At 38.7% G+C, this 17028-nt stretch overlaps 1 protein-coding gene across 1 annotated transcript in view; it reads left to right on the top strand.

Moving 5' to 3' along the window:
* Window positions 1-17028, top strand: part of LOC121725286 (peroxidase-like) — a 123308-nt gene that overhangs the window by 46278 nt on the left and 60002 nt on the right. Inside the window, exons 2-4 of the mRNA XM_042112178.1 lie at window positions 6917-7164; window positions 13170-13360; window positions 16310-16486. Coding sequence (XP_041968112.1) covers window positions 6917-7164; window positions 13170-13360; window positions 16310-16486 — 616 coding nt within the window. The remainder of the gene's footprint in view (window positions 1-6916; window positions 7165-13169; window positions 13361-16309; window positions 16487-17028) is intronic.

Here is a 17028-nt window from a genome sequence, read left to right as displayed (position 1 = left end):
GTCAAAGTTTACAAGTCGCAAAAAAACAAAAAAAAGTGGCAAGGCAAAGATACATTAAAACCTTTTTATGATTGACGATGACGCTGATGGTCTACACTCACTCAAAGCGTGTATTAAGTGGAAGGGATCGTAACAAATGATCTAGTGAATTTCACGCACAATAATATTTTTTCTATCGCGATCCTACATATTATATGTATAAAACGGAAATGACAGCTGTTTCGAAGGAATCCATATTCTGCTCCGCAGTTTTTTTTTTTTCTTAATGGCCCCTTATACAGGACCCCTACTTCCCCCTTCCGAAGTGCTCCGCCGTTGGGGATTCCAACTGAGAAATTTTCCCGGAAAGTTGTTAAATATAAAGACAGAGACGTTGGACTATTTTTCTAAAATCCAGCTAAGCATGAACCAGCTAAATATAAAAGTGAAATACGTTTAATGTCGTACAGTCAGGTTTTACGATACTTTTCACTGACAACTTTCAACCAATCCATAATTATGCGAAAGTGTGTCTGTATGTTGCCTCTTCACAAAAAATCGAAGCTAGTTTTACCATCTACTTAGCGTAGGTGGATCAGGACGGCATCCTGTAAAACTAAGGAAAAGTAACTCCGTCAAAAAAAAGTTCTACAATACTTGTCAAAAAAGTGTACCTTAGGTACACATTTTCAATACATTTGCAATATTTAGGTGGCCTTGAGCGGTATCAGGCTGACGTTACATGACAGTTTGAAAGGAACCAATTTTAAAACGGTATGTATGGGAGTTGCGTTTCCTTAGTTTTTATTATTCGTAGTTTGTCTCCAAGTCTTGCTTCCTGCACAGTCCATAAAACTAAGCAATTTGCTTTCTTAGGCTTGGGCTGCAATACAATGCTGTATCTGAAAATAGCTCTTACAGCCGCTCCTGAGAGTAACAAAAACTTAAACTCTTCAAACTAAAGCTGATTAATTATCATTAAATGACGGCCATTAAAAGGAATATTGTTATCACGCCATAACTGTTTCTGATTTAAAGGCAATTGATATTCGCTGAGCTGGCAACACAACATAACTTGAAGGATAATATATAGCGGCAATCTGTGTCACGTTTGATAACGATCGCAATAACAAAACTGACGCAATTATATTTTGTGTCACATGTTTAAATGACTTCCGTTTGGCAATACCTATCTACAATCTACATAATATTATAAAGTGGTATACTACTATATAGACAGGTATTGTTATTTATTAATTTATCTATCTAGCAGTCACGTGAAAATATGAGGCTGATGGCTATATACAGTTCACGGCCACACTCAGATTTAATGATTATTTATTCTTAATTTAATGGAGATTTTGACATTACTAATTCTTATACTTATTATTATTTTCTGTCAAACTCTTCACTAAATTACTAAAGTTATAAAGTAATCATATTTTAATGTCCGGTCTTATGTCCGGTCGTAAGCAGGCGCGGTCGCAGCCTGAAATATTGGGGGCAGTCACTCACTAGTCACTACACTAATATTTATTTTTTATCTGCGCCCTCGGACGGTTCTGGGTTGACAGCTGTCTAAGGTCGGACGCAGTGACGGTTAGGGGATAGCTAGAAATTTCCTTTTATTATTACCTTTTCAATTTGACCTTAGATTTGGGGGGGGGGGGGGTCATGTCCCCTGTGACCCCCCCCCCCTTCGGACCGCGCCTGGTCGTAAGTTACGGAAAACTATTTTCATTTTTTACAGATTATCAGCTAATTATAATAATTATTTTTACGATCGATTGCCTAAATTATTATAATAATATTCCTAGACGACCCGTGAACTTCGTATCACTTAAGGCCGTCCCCCGAGCAAACCCTATTTTTTTTTTACTTCATTTAGTTAATAATTGTCGATCTATTGACGTGTGTTTCAAATAAAAGTAATTTGTAAATACTAAGGAGATGCTGAATGTATGCTTGAATTTTAATAAATTGGTTTTATTTTGGAAGCTGATATCATGAGTACCTATAATAAATAAAAATAGAAAATTTAAAAGGGGGAAAGGAATGTTGATATACCTACTGAAGATTATGGCTGTATTACGCTAGAATACATAATAATAATAACTCCCACACTGGTTTCGGTGACGGTGGCCGGTTTCATTGAAACCAGGCCAGGTATGCAGGAGTAATTTTATAGTGCCCAGGTGTGTGCGCAGTACACAAGAGCACTCTCTATTCCTTTACTCTAATTAGTCATTAGAGTCGGACGACCGACACGACTGGCGAGAGATCAGGCGCAGGACCGACTTTTTACATGCCCATCCAACGCATGGATCATCTTACTTGTCAGACAATCAGGTGATCACCCTGCAGTGTCCTAATCAAACTTGGAAATAACATGTTTCTAACGCAGGAATCGAACCCACGACCTCCGAGTCAAGACTCAAGAGCGACGCTCTAAACCACTGGACCACGGAGGCGTTATATAAAATACAGTACATATAGGATTACCTAATTTATTACACTGATGCCTGTTTTCACCAACCGCCTCCTAACGCTAAGTGGTCCCCTAGCGGTCATTAAGGGTACATATCCTTCAAGATTTCACGAATTTTTGTGTGTGACGTTCATCCTTAGAGCGTAAGAAGTTTTGCAAAACATTACTTTTTTTTAAATGTGTTTGTTTTAAGAGATATTTGATCCGCAAAGATCGCTAGGGAACACTTAGCGTTAGGAGACCGTTGGTGAAAACAGGTATGAATCTATTTTAATCAGGAAAACTCGAGAAGAAATTGTTAAGCTTTTAAGAATAGGGAGTGCTTAACAGGCATCTTTGGCAGTCATTCCATTATTATTATTGGCATCTTAGATTTTTGTTTGAAAAGAGGAATGCGGCCTATTGGAATTTCTGTAGTATGAACTGAAGTTGTGCCAGTAATTAGTGTTTTACCGTCCATTATGCTCGGTCAAATACTAGCTATTTGACCGAGCTTTGCTCGGTATTTAATAAAACACGATTAAAAAGACATTTTCTAAAAATGATTCCTAGCTAGATCGATTTATCGCCCCCGAAACCCCCTACATACTAAATTTCATGAAAATCGTTGGAGCCGATTCCGAGATTCTAATTATAAATATATATATTATATAATATAATGAATTGCTCGTTTAAATGTATAAGATATATACAAGAATTGCTCGTATATATATAAGATATAAATAACGAGCAAGTACCTAAAACTTAGGACGAAGTGAACTTTTTAAATTTAGCTACGGTTCAGCGGGACGAGAATCAAAATATTATGCTATCATTTTGTAGAAAGTTTTCAAATAGCTGATATAACCAGACGGAGGCTATAAAGATCATAGCAAGCTGAGTTTTCCAACCCCTTGCACTGCGGTGCTCTGAATATCACTTTAAACTCCAAATCCGCGAAATTGAACAGATCCTTTGTTTCAAACAAACCGAGTGTAAGATGAAAATGTTGAGGAGTTCTAGGAAAATATAGAGATTTTTTAGGAAAATGCTTCGGTAAAAAATGAAAATTATATTTCGGTATAAAGTTTAGTGACTTTCAAAAATGTTTCGTCTACCTAGGCAATTTTGCCGCTTGTTCTCACTTCAATCTAGTAAAAAAATATTATTTTGAGTTCCGGTACACTAATTTTTTTCTGTTCGCTTGATAAAATAAATATAATATGACAAATTTTATTGAAACTGGCCCAGTACTTTTAAAACATATCCGTGACAAACAAATTTTACTTTTACTCCTTAGTGTAGGAAAACACAGCTGCAGCAAATATTTTGGTTGTAGCAGGTAATTAAAGGGAGCAAAAAGATATATTGGAGTTGAAAAATTCATGGCAGCGAAGTTTTTAAATATATTTTCTCTGAGCACATATCAATTCATTTTATGCATGAGACCCCTTTACCCCTTCAACAAAACTATAAGGTCTCAAGACGTCTTCCTTTAATAAAGTTAAATAACTTTAGGACGGCCCGCACCGTCTGCCATTTGTGGAATGTTTGACTTCGTACATCACAGCAAAATTTAGTTAACTTTTCTTCAACTTCGTAAACGTATTTGATAACTTTTACGAGTTTTCTAAACAATTTTATCCTAATTGAACGATTTGAAACTCTGCTGCTATGGCTTTTGGATCCAATTTTGAAAGTATATCTTAAATTAATTATGTATAACAACAAAACACAATTTCGTTAATGGAAACATTCTAATGACTTATAGTACAGTTATTGTAGGCAAAAATCAGGTACAACATCAGATTTCGTGAAATCCAATTTTCATGAAAATCGATAGAGGTTCAACAAAATCGGAGGTGAAAACCTTTGCTGAGTGACTGCCCTATTAAGCCTGACCTCTGACGTTTCATTAATTAAATTTCCATAGTTACAAATTACAATTAGCAGATAAGATGTTTAGGATTAATTTAAATCATAATTATTATACTTTTTAAGTCTATTTAAATTTATCATATTAGAGTCGTAGAGCAAGCCATCTAGTAATATTATATTACTAGATGGCTTGCTTATTATTGCCTGTCTGTTTGTTAGATCTTCACGCCCAAACCGCTGAACCGATTTTATTGAAATTCGGTATAGAGATAGATACTTTAATTAGTCCGGGAAAGGACATAAATTTAGATTGCTTTTAACTTGAAAAAATGTACGGTCCTCCTGCGATAAACAAAAGTACCTGGGTGACTGAGCTTTGCTCGGTATAGCAAACACTCATTGACTTCGTGTTACTTAACAACGCCATATTCTGCTGGAATAGCTTTAGCTGTTACAGCAATTAGTTGCTCACAAAATAGTATTATTATTCGCCAATAGATGTCAGGAGGAGGCCTATGTCCAGCTGCAGTGGACGACTATAGGCTGATATGATGATGATGATGATGAGATGTCAGGAAGAGTAATATTTTTCAGTTTATCGATTATCGATAAAACACGAATAAAAAGACATTTTCTAAAAATGATTTCTAGCTAGATCGATTTATCGCCCCCGAAACCCCCTATATACTAAATTTCATGAAAATCGTTGGAGCCGATTCCGAGATTCCAATTATATATATATTTTATTGTTATTTATTGTCAAAACTCATACATTTTTAACTGCTATTTTGGTTGTCAAGATTTTTCCCGGAAACCAAAATTTATTCACCGCTGCTCCGTTTCTGGTAAATTATAAACCCCGATTAATTTCCATCGGCTAATTGCTGTAATACGTTAAGCCTCTCATGATTTACGTTTACTGCTTAGCTTAAACAAAATATTATGTTGGTATAACTTATGCCTTGCTGTGTTTGTTAGATCCGGGACATCCCTCCTTTATACGGCTGAAGGCGAACCGCAGTTGGTTTTAGCGAGTAAGAGTCTCACATACCCCCGGGGTGCTTTAGCTAACTGAGGCACATCCCCAACCCGCGGCACCCATGATGGGTTTCCCCTGCGCATCAAAAAAAAATCTGTGAACTGGAAAGAGATACTAGAGCTAATTGTTAAGCTTAAAAATATAAGACGAGTAATCTTATTCTTTTTAAATATACACGTTTACGAAATAATATTTTTTATACCGGGTCGCAACGTAAAAAAGGTTGAAAAACATTGAATAATATTAACTGTAATGAGGGATGTTTGGCGGTATGTAGCCGTAGGGTCTACAATTATGGCCCTCATTAAATAAGGTTGGGTTGCACCAACTAACTTTAACTATAACTGTAAGCGCGCGTTCAGACGTGCGCGTTTTCTGCGCGTTTTTTGCTCGCGCGGATTCAGCACATGTGAAATTGCTATGAATGATGAATCCGCGCGAGTAGAAAACGCGCAGAAAACGCGCACGTCTGAACGCGCGCTTACTTTAACTTTAACTACAATGCAAAATGTCAAATCTTTATTTAAAGTTTAAAATGGACGCCATCAAGACGCCATATTTAACCATAACCATAGAGCCCGACAAGGTTTTAAATGCACATGGCGAAAAAAGGAACTAACGCTGTCATCATACAAAAACGCCATTTTTGACAGTTCTCCTTTACCAGCAGCGCCCCCGCCCACGGTCATTTATAACCTTGTTGGACCAGCTGTCATCTGTCGATTTCTCCGGTCAAAGTTAAAGTTAGATATAGCCTTAAGGCCCTGTATTCCCAGAAACGGACGATTTTCAAGATTTAAAAGTGACAGTAGAGACAAAAATATAGTAATTTAAATTCTGAAAAAAAAATATGTATTAGTTAAGGATCTAACACAGTGGAATTTATATTCCATTACACAATATCATGAACTTCACTCAGTAGAAAAAAATCCCAAACTTCGGCTGGTACGCTTTCAGTCACACACTTTGCGCCTGCTATTTTATAGTTTTTTGATCGTCGTTTTTTTATACATCAATCAAATCGAGTCCCCTAGATATATTCTTTGTATTTAATTCAGTGCAAAAATTATCTGAAAATTCCAAATAATTTGGACGTAGTATGGAAAATTCGTTAAAGGAAGAGGTAACTTTGGGATTTTTTTCTATCGAGTGAAGTTCATGATATTGTGTAATGGAATATAAATTCCACTGTGTTAGATCCTTAACTAACACATATATTTTTTTCAGAATTTAAATTACTATATTTTTGTGTCTACTGTCACTTTTAAATCTTGAAAATCGTCCGTTTCTGGGAATACAGGGCCTTAACTATAACCATAACTTTAACTTTAATCACGCCTCTGGTGCAACCCAACCTTAACGTTTTTACAAATAACATTAGCCCCAAACATTTTCAAACTCTTCATTTAATAACAGTTAAGTAGATAATATTCGTCTCTGAGCACGGCACTTAGATACTTGAATTTCGAAGACTTAGTTAAGATAATTTCTATTACAGCAATGTAAATTACGATCTTGATCTACTTAACGCGCACTTCGTTTCTTTGTTACAGGGTGCAATACTTTGGTTGATATTGGCACACATAGCCGTTATTCGAGGTCAGCTGCAGTACAGCTTCAATGACCCTGCGGCGGCGTTCCTACGGCTGGTCGCACAGAATAATTTACCGCAGAACAACATACAGCAGGACTGGAGGCAGCTGACACAGAACAGTATAGCACAGAATACAGGCGGGATTGACTTGAGGCAGCTGCTATCACAGAGGTTCCCGGCACAGAGACTGCCGGTCAATGGACTAGGGTATGTCAGTGTAGAGAGTAGAATCTTTAGAAGAAATTGGTGTTATAACGTTAGTTATTAATACATTGATAAAGTAGTTTGATATTAATACAAAGAGCTCCTTAGGTATTCCACACGACGTTTTTTTTACGCTCGATTGTGTCGATACAAACGCAAGTTAAACGCTCAGCGAACGCATGGAAAACGACACGTTTTAAACTTTATCGGTCGTATGAATAAAAACTTAGCATGGGTTTTTAGAAGCTTTAAAAGCCTGTTGTAAAATTTATTATGAATAAAGGTTCTCTAACAGTGCTCTAACACCGTTTTAAGGTGACAGCTGTCAAAGAATAGCGCATGTTTAGTAGGCCTGTTGTAAACCTATTTTAAGCATAATCGTTATGAATAAACGTTTGCTAACAGTTGTTTAGGCTCGAAACGTAAAATAGGAGTTCGCAAACTTTAGTGAAGCCTCGGACCTACTTTAAGACCATTTTATGAGACTGAAAATGGACGCAATATCGAGTATTATCGCGATTTCTGACATTATTGCAATTTCAAGAATCAGTAAGGGTCTCTACAGACGGACCGCATTTCAACTGCAATCCAACCGCAAATTGCAGTTCAAGTGCAGTTTAAATCCAGTTGACACGATTACGGGTCTACACAGACGGACCGCGTTTCAACTGCAATCCAACCGCAAATTGCAGTTCAAGTGCAGTTTGAATGCAGTTGACACGATTGCAATTCGACTGCAATAGAACTGCAAACCATACAGTTTACACGACTGCACGCCAACTGCAACTGAACTGCAATCCGACTGCGCGTTTGGTTTGCAGTTCTATTGCAGTCGTATTGCAGTCGTGTCAACTGCATTCAAAATGCACTTGAACTGCAATTTGCGGTTGGATTGCAGTTGAAATGCGGTCCATCTGTGTAGACCCTACAATAGAACTGCAAACCAAACGCGTAGTCGGATTGCAGTTCAGTTGCAGACTTGCAGTTGGCGTGCAGTCGTGTGAACTGCACACTGACTGCATCTAAACAGCACCATCCTACCCGCCCGCACGGTCCGCTCTCCAGCAGTGCAGTTTGGATGCAGTCGGTATGCAGTTCACACGACTGCACGCCAACTGCAAATGAACTGCAATCCAACTGCGCGTTTGGTTTGCAGTTCTATTGCAGTCGTGTCAACTGCATTCAAACTGCACTTGAACTGCAATTTGCGGTTGGATTGCAGTTGAAATGCGGTCCGTCTGTATAGACCTTTAGATACATTGTCTCAAATGCACCAATTGTAGGCCTCAAAAGTAAAACAGAATAAAATAGTATTTTTAGTCATCTTCTCCTTCTTTTCATTATTCTTCTTCTTTTATTATGGCGGCCTTAGTGAGTTGCCAATGTCAAAGTCTACTTTGCTCTATGATTTATAAAATCCATAAAGTACATTTATTTTTTCTTTACTCTTTATTTTTGACACATTGAATACAATTTTTAATCTGTGGAATACAATAAATTGACACACTACCAACATTACCAAAAAAAATCTTATAAAACGTCATCTAAAGGTATTTTACTTAGCGAAGGCTTAGCAAGCGTTTATTCATATGGAGTGTTATAAGACAGTTTTTAACTTTAGTGAACATTTTAGTTAGAAAGCTGTTAAAACGTTCACTAAGATTTTTTTATTCATACTACCGTATATCTGCCAAAACGCGATAAAACGCGCAGAAGACGAGCGCATCAGAAACGCGCGTCGTCAGTGCGCATTAAATACGTCGTGTGGAAAGGCCCTCAATCGAATTGTACCACAACATGTTCCTTAAAGCACAATAAAAAAATGTTGAACACTTGACTTATACTATACACAAGCCAAAGTAAACACAGCTTAAAAGTTAATTTTAACTGTAGACACTAATCTTGTCATCTCGAGCGTCGTAATTTTGAAAATATTGCAGCTACGTCACTTCATTTTTCAAGCAGCTGCTGGTCTTAAGCATCTACTTTATTGTTCAAATAACCTTATAGTAGACGTAATGTTTCAAAATTAACTTTTTCATAACTGCAAAAATAAATTAGGAGACCGTAAATTAAGTTTGAATTAAGGTTTTATTATACGCAATAATACATGCTAATAATAATATTATTATGCTTGAGTATTTCAGTGTGGTAGAGGAACTTCAAGTTCCGGGAATGAAATAGTTTTATTGCGGAAAGATGTACGGTCTCCTCACGTAACTTAGTTGTGGGCAATATCTAGTATTCACTACATTCTACAACATAATATCAACCTATACAAACAAAAAGGTTAACCTTCCTTTTAACTTTGCACTCTGTGTCTCTGCCTTGTAACTAATGTAATAATGATCAGTCTGTTGCACGCACTAATATCACTAATTGTCCAGCACTTCCAGGTCACATGCGGGTTCACCAGCATACAGCAGACCACAACACAGGTTATTTCTATTTTAATTATGTACCTATTTCTTTTAATTTATTACGATGTGAGTAAAAGCCGTATCTCTTAAAAATATATCACGTTACCTTGTTACCTATCGCGGGATCTACCCTTACCTATCTATAATGTATAACAATGTACCATCGAGGAAATAGATTCCTAGGCAGTTGACAGACCTACGTCATTTGGTCAGCGTATGTCAATTCAATGTTAGCTGTGATCACTCAGGGGAGGTCGAATGGCGAAGCCCCTCCGTGGGAAAAGCTCAGACAGTTCCGGAGACTCGGAGAGCAATGGCTGCTGAGGAGGTGGGCTGAGGATCTGGCGCAGACCCGGTACGGTAAACGTACCGCTGAGGCACTGCGTCCAGTTCCCTCACCTTCCGCCTTATGCAGGTACTCACCGGGCACGGATACTTCGGTGAGTACCTGTGTAAGGTCGCCAGGAGAGAGCCAACGCCAGCCTGCCATGAGTGCGGCGCTGTGGAGGACACGGCCCAGCATACCCTTGAGGTGTGCGATCGTTGGGCCGTGCAGCGCCCAACGATCTCGTGGCAGTGCTAGGAGGGGACCTCTCGCTCCCGAGCATGGTGCGCTGCATGCTCGAGAGCGATGAGGCCTGGCAGGTGGCGGTCTCTTTCTGCGAAATTGTTATGTCGCAGAAAGAGACCGCGGAGCGGGACAGAGAGGACGATCCTACCTCTCTGCCGCTCCGCCGGCGTAGGACGGGAGTATGGAGGCGACGCTATGCGAACCTCCTAACTCTCGTCTAACGGGGCTCCGGGAGAGGATGGGAACCTTTCATTTTAGGAAAATTGAGTCATCCATTTGAGAGATTCAAAGAGTCAATATCTTCAAGCACTTTGTAGGCTTCAAAATGATTTTTTAACCTAGTTAATACAATAAAAATTGCTATAGCCCAATTAGTTTTATTAACTACTGCAAAACGTTTTTTTTTCTGTGTAGGACGTAAGTATTAAGGTTTCTCTAGCTCAGTTAAAAAATGAATAAATTTCCGGAATAAACTTCTAAAAAACTGCTTAAATAATCATTAAGTTTTTTCACTCAATAATTTTTTCTGAAACAAAACAGCCGAAACAACTACACGCGTTTAATAAAATTTAATTAAACGGACTGTACGCCCACTCTCTAATGTTTTGAATTCGTCGTCTTTGATAAGAACAAAGTGGAATTGTTTTTATGCAAATTTTTTTAGGGTAGCAAAAGAAAGTGAGATAAAATTAAAAGTTGTTTAAGTTATTATTTTAACTAGTTATTTAAATAAAATATTAAATTATAGAAGAATTATTATTACTTAAAACCGATACTTTTCTCAATGAATTATAATAAACACTACTATTATATTTCGATGCTTTAACTAAGTACTATATCCAGTATTTTAAGATGAATTTCACAAAGAAACTTTGTGTTTAGCATTTATGAATTACGAGCTTTTGCCCGCGGCTTCGCTCGCGTTAAGAAGGATTATTATATACAATCTTTCATCCCCAATTTTAACCCCTTGGAGTTGGAATTGATCAAAATCCTTTCTTAGCGGATGCCTACGTCATAACATCTACCTGCATGCCAAATTTCAGCCCGATCCGTCCAGTGGTTTGGGCTGTGCGTTGATAGATCACTATGTCAATCGGTCAGTTACCCTTGAGTTTTATATATATAGATGTGTACATTAGTTTATAGTTATAAATGTGTTAATAACCAGCAAAATTGTAAAATAAAATCCCCTGGAATTACGCCGAGATGTAGCTTCACTCTGCATCCTCTATCGGTTGTGTCACGGGGAGTGCTCTGAGGAATTGTTCGGAATCATACCACCTGCAACTTTTCGCTATCGTCCCACGCGAAAAACATACCATCCTCATCACCTTGATGAGTGGCAGTCTTCCACAGTGCGTTTTTCGCGTAACTTTCTGCCGCGCACTGTAAAACTCTGGAATGAACTGTCACCAGCAGTATTTCCGGACCGATACGACCTGCAAACTTTCAAGAAAAGAGCGTATTCCCTCTTAAAAGGCCGGCAACGCACCTGCAGCTCTTCTGATGTTGCGAGTGTCCATGGGCGACGGTAGTTGCTTACCATCAGGTGACCCGTTTGCTCGTTTGCCCCCTTATTTAATAAAAATAAAAAAATAAAATACACTTTTCAACGTCTTCCTTCTCTGTTAGCTAATGTTAAAAGTAATATAGGCACTCACGCGAAGAAGATTCGAGAGGGTTGAAGCGATGCAGTCAAGCAAACTTACGTATAGATTACACTTAATTTTCTCTGAAATATTATCTCCAGTGTGAAAACATAGGCCTTCCCTCGTTCTATCTCAGAAAATAGGTCTTTATCGTCCATAATATTTAACGACTATTAGTGTGATCGTGAAAAACGATTTTACTGGTCATCATTGTTTTTATCTGGAGGGTGAGCCAAAATCTTTTCGTTTTCGCTTCGTTATAGAATCGCCGATGAAAATGTATGGTATTGACATAAGCGTTCTCACCCCCCAGATTGTGCTAGTAGTAGTAATGGTTTTAAGCATGATAGGTATTACTAGATTCAAGTTTACCGCGAGTGTGACGGGTACTTATTTCAAAATGCAGTCGGATTTTCTGATTTTAGGGTTCCGTACCCAAAGGGTAAAAACGCGACCCTATTACTGAGACTTCGATGTCTGTCCGTCTGTCTGTCTTCAGGCCGTAACTCAAGAACCGCTACAGCTAGACTTCTGAAAATTTCACAGATTATGTATTTTTAGTGCCGCTATAATAACAAATACTAAAAACAAAACAAAGTTAATATTTAAAGGGGGCTCCCATACAACAAACGTTATTTTTTTGGTATTTTTGGCTCGTAATCCAAAATGGCAACATATAGACAAATCACAAAATCCTCAATTATATGTGTACCTTAATGTTAAATAATAGAATTAAATTAAAATCTATACGTGGGAGAGCCATGCTTCGGCACGAATGGGCCGGCTCGACCGGAGAAATACCACGTTCTCACAGAAAACCGGCGTGAAACAGCGCTTGCGCTGTGTTTCGCCGAGTGAGTGAGTTTACCGGAGGCCCAATCCCCTACCCTATTCCCTTCCTTACCCTCCCCTATTCCCTTCCCTTCCCATCCCTACCCTGCCCTACTATCCTATTCCCTCTTAAAAGGCCGGCAACGCACCTGCGGCTCTTCTGATGCTGCGAATGTCCATGGGCGACGGTAGTTGCTTTCCATCAGGTGACCCGTTTGCTCGTTTGCCCCCTTATTTCATAAAAAAAAAAATAAGGGGGGCTCCCATACAAAAAACCACATTTTTTCCTTATTTTCGGTCAATAACGGTACGGAACCCTTCGTGCGCGAGTCCGATTCGCACTTGGCCGATTATTTAAATTACCGACTTTGATTGTGCGTGAGTGTGTATGTTTGTAAATTTGATTGGCACACTTATAAAAGCCTAAACGGCTTGATAGAGTTCAGCTTGACAGCTGTCGTTAGATTCGTGATTATGACTTTTTGAGTTTTTTTTTTAATTACTGTGTTTACTTGTTCTAATTTTTTTAAACAGTTTCAGTAACCCCCCACCGCCCGTGGGGTCCGGGCAGGACCCGGCCACTCAGACCTGCGGTCTCGCGCCGCCATCTTGTGCCAACTCCCGCTACCGTGCCATCGACGGCTCCTGCAACAACCTGAAGAGACCGACATGGGGGGTCCCACAGACCCCCTACGGACGATTGGTCAAATACAATTATGCTGATGGTGAGTTCATTTGCTAGGGTTGTTTTTATGCAATATTCATGTACCATCTGTGAAATTGATTCACAGGCCGGTATTATAGACCTGTGAATCAAATTAAGTATGTTATTCAGTTGGGTTAAGTCAAGTAACTTTTAGTCATGATCCGTGATTTCAGTCGTGGACAGTTAATGTCAAGCTATTCCCTTCTGATAAAATACCTACATACTAAGCTGGTAAAAAGTGTTCATGATGAATTTTAAATTGAAATTAAGTAACATTTCAATGGCTTCAAATTTGATCACAGAGTTGAAAATGATTGATTTTAATCAATAAATGTATAGAATTTGGCTAACAAGGAATTACCCTGCTTATGAAGATCTCGTTTTAGTCGCTATCTCGATTGTATGATAGACCATATTATACTGGTTAGTTTGGCTTTGTAACTTGGAACTAAAATTATATTTTTTTACAATCAAGGGATTATTCCGTCAAAGCCTTCGCTTTTGCATGCTAATTGGTATTTTTACATGGTAATTTGTATAGACGCTGAATATTTTATGTTATTTCAATTTAATGATGTTGACAGAAAATGTGTAGATTTTATATTAAAATCTAAATCAAATGAAAGTCGAGTAATCAATAAATCTAGTTGAGTGCAGACGTAAACCTTCTGCAAGCCTTCTTAAAGTTACACGCGCTAAACGCAAATTCAGCATGAGACGCAAAATGTTCATATTTGTTCCAAAGTCAAAGATGAGGCTGTAGGAAAATACACTGCTCCCTAATTAATGTACCCAAAAAATAATAGGTAAATAAGTACGCGATAAAATATTTCACAACTTTATGCTGACATGGTATCTGCCATGTATCTGCAATATTTACAGTTGTACGTGTTTACAGTATTTCAAAAAAATATTATTGCCACGTAGATTGCCACATACATACTTGTGCATTCGACTTTAACGACTTTGTGGTCCAGTGGCTTAGAGTGCGGCTCTTGACTCGGAGGTCGTGGGTTTGATTCCCGCGTTGGAAACATGTTATTTCCAAGTTTCGTTAGGACAATGCAGGCTGATCGCCTGATCTGACAAGTAAAATGATCCATGCGTCGGAGGGGTACATGTAAAAGTCGGCCCTGCGCCTGATCTCTCGCCAGTCGTGACGGTCTTACGTCCCACTGGGTTATATTATGAAAGTAAAGAAATAGAGCACACGCTTGGGCACTATAAAATTACTCCTACTTAACTGGCCTGGTTTCAGTGAAACCGGCCACCACCGTCATCGAAACCGGTGTGGGATTTATTTGTGCATTCGACTGTACTTCACCAACTCCCGTTTACGATATATTTAGCTTAAGTCTGTCGTCGCAGCTAATAAAGTTTTTTTAAAACTTCCTTAAGATGTGGCTAAAAAGATAACACAGGCGCTGCGTAGTCGCTTCAACCTTCAACTAACTTTAAGCTTTTGAAGGCTTTAAATAGCTTACTGGGTGCTCGAGTGTAGAACAGTTTCTAGAAATTCCTACGTCGTTTTTTCACGTCACGTCACTTCACGTTACTTCACGTCACGTAAAGACAGACCTTTGCATGAAGACTCGTCAAATTAATAAATGCTTTTAAGCTTCTTAAAAACAACGTCACTTCGTGTATCCAAATGAATTTGGTTGGAAAATTAAGTTTATTACAATTATTATTACTCTTTATTATTAATTTAAGTCATACTACATTATTTTGAAATAGAGAGGACATAATATATATTTCACGAGGGCCAGACTATTTGAAAGGCATGCCTATTGTGAATTTAGGGGTCTATAAACTACAGAAGCAACTTACTAGCAATGGGCCGTATGATTGGTATATCTACTTACCCGTCACTACCCACAAAATGCTCAATGCAATAAATAAAACCAAATTCTGGCCAAAATTATTATAAAGTAGATAAAGTATTTTGTAAAACATTGCAAAAGCGATTCCTTGATAACAATCTGAGAGATTTATTGTGACGCATTTTATTGCAAAATTAAAGTTAAAGCCTTTATTAATGTTGGGCCATGGATGACTATTATTGCCAACATGATGTCGGCTGGGTTTGACATAAGGCGATCAGTCCGCTCCGCAGTCTGCCTACAAATCGACTTATCTGATAGTACCTGATGCTTGCATGTATATTGCATTTGGATAATGTGAAGTAACGTCATAAAATTAATATCTAGCTAATCGCAGTCTGGCGATCAACAACCGCCACCTAAAGGCGGCAATAGCGTGTTGAGTGTTGCACTCACATGCATTTTATAAATACTTCCGTACATATTCTGGAGTCATTACATAATTATTTAGAGTTGGTTTCACCAGAGGCGTTGTTATAGTTAAGGTTAAGGCTATCGTCAAATATGGCGTCCATTATGGACTTTTACTAGGGATTTGACCGATCATTTGACATTTTGTTAGGGTTAAAGTTAAAGTTAAAGTTATAGTTAAAGTAAGTTGGTGCAACCCACCCTAAGAGAAACTGTACGATTTTTTTGTCGAAGCTGCGGCCTGCGAGCAATAGTTTGGTCATCCGCTCTCTTATGCGATAAATCGTGGTCCGTTGCATTTGGTCCGGTTTCACCGTCTTTAAAAAAATATATTTACAGTGGATTACCTTTTATTTCGATAGGTATCATTTTTCACATCGTTTCATTGCCTGTAATAAGCAAATATTATCAAACTATTGACAAATTGACTAATAGTCCGCTGCGACCAATCGCGCTTGTATCTAGTCTGCACCATTTACACAGGACCGGATTTATATTTTTTTATGAGTATAGGCCACTTTAATTTTGCCTATCGCCCCTATGTACGAATTCTACCATCATCCTAGGACGCTGCCGTCTCCCCTAGGACGCCATAGGACGCTGCCCATAGGCCATAGTCTATACTGCCTGTACATAAATCTAGAGCTGCAAGTTACACCACTATTTCATTGCAGGTGTGAGCGCTTTCCCGCGCTCGGTGACGGGTCAGCCGTTGCCCAACCCCCGCGAGATCAGCCTGCTGCTGTTCCCCGATAAGCGGCTCGTGGACCCGATATGGAACCTGAACACTCAGCAGTGGGGCCAGATCGTCACACACGATATGTCGCTGACGGCTGGTGTGGCGCAAAGTCGTGAGTATCAAAGAATGCGCCACAGTGTAATTAATGTAGAGCAGTTTCTAGTGTGATTTCAGACAACTTGAAGAAGCGAATAAAATTGAAACAGCGATACGTTTTCGCCGAGATAGAATATGATTTTTTCTTCAAAGCCATACAGGCGGTCTGCTACCTTGCGAATTTCGATTTAGTCACTTGTCCTGACGCGAGTTTAACATTTTTTCCATTATAAAACAAGTGACCGTTAAAGACACCGTTAGAGAAGATTTCACTGAATGAATGTCTCACACACATTTAAATCTTATGTTCTAAGGGTCCCCGCAGACTTACAATTTAAAGTTGGCCGACTATCGTACAAACCACAGAAATAGATCAAGATAGACGCTCGTGTTCATACAAATTGGAGCGACATGGCGCTTCTATCTTGATCTATTTCTGTGGTTTGTACGATGGTCGGCCAACTTTAAATTGTAAGTCTGGGGTGACACTAAATTATACGAGTTATAGTAGTACGGCCATACAAAGACCCTCTGCAAAGCAGAGGAATCCGCTTGCGG

Source organism: Aricia agestis, chromosome 3 (assembly GCF_905147365.1).
Source record: "Aricia agestis chromosome 3, ilAriAges1.1, whole genome shotgun sequence".
NCBI lineage: Eukaryota > Metazoa > Arthropoda > Insecta > Lepidoptera > Lycaenidae > Aricia > Aricia agestis.
The sequence above is the reverse complement of the archived record's forward strand: the minus strand, read 5'-3'. Positions and strand labels throughout refer to the sequence as shown.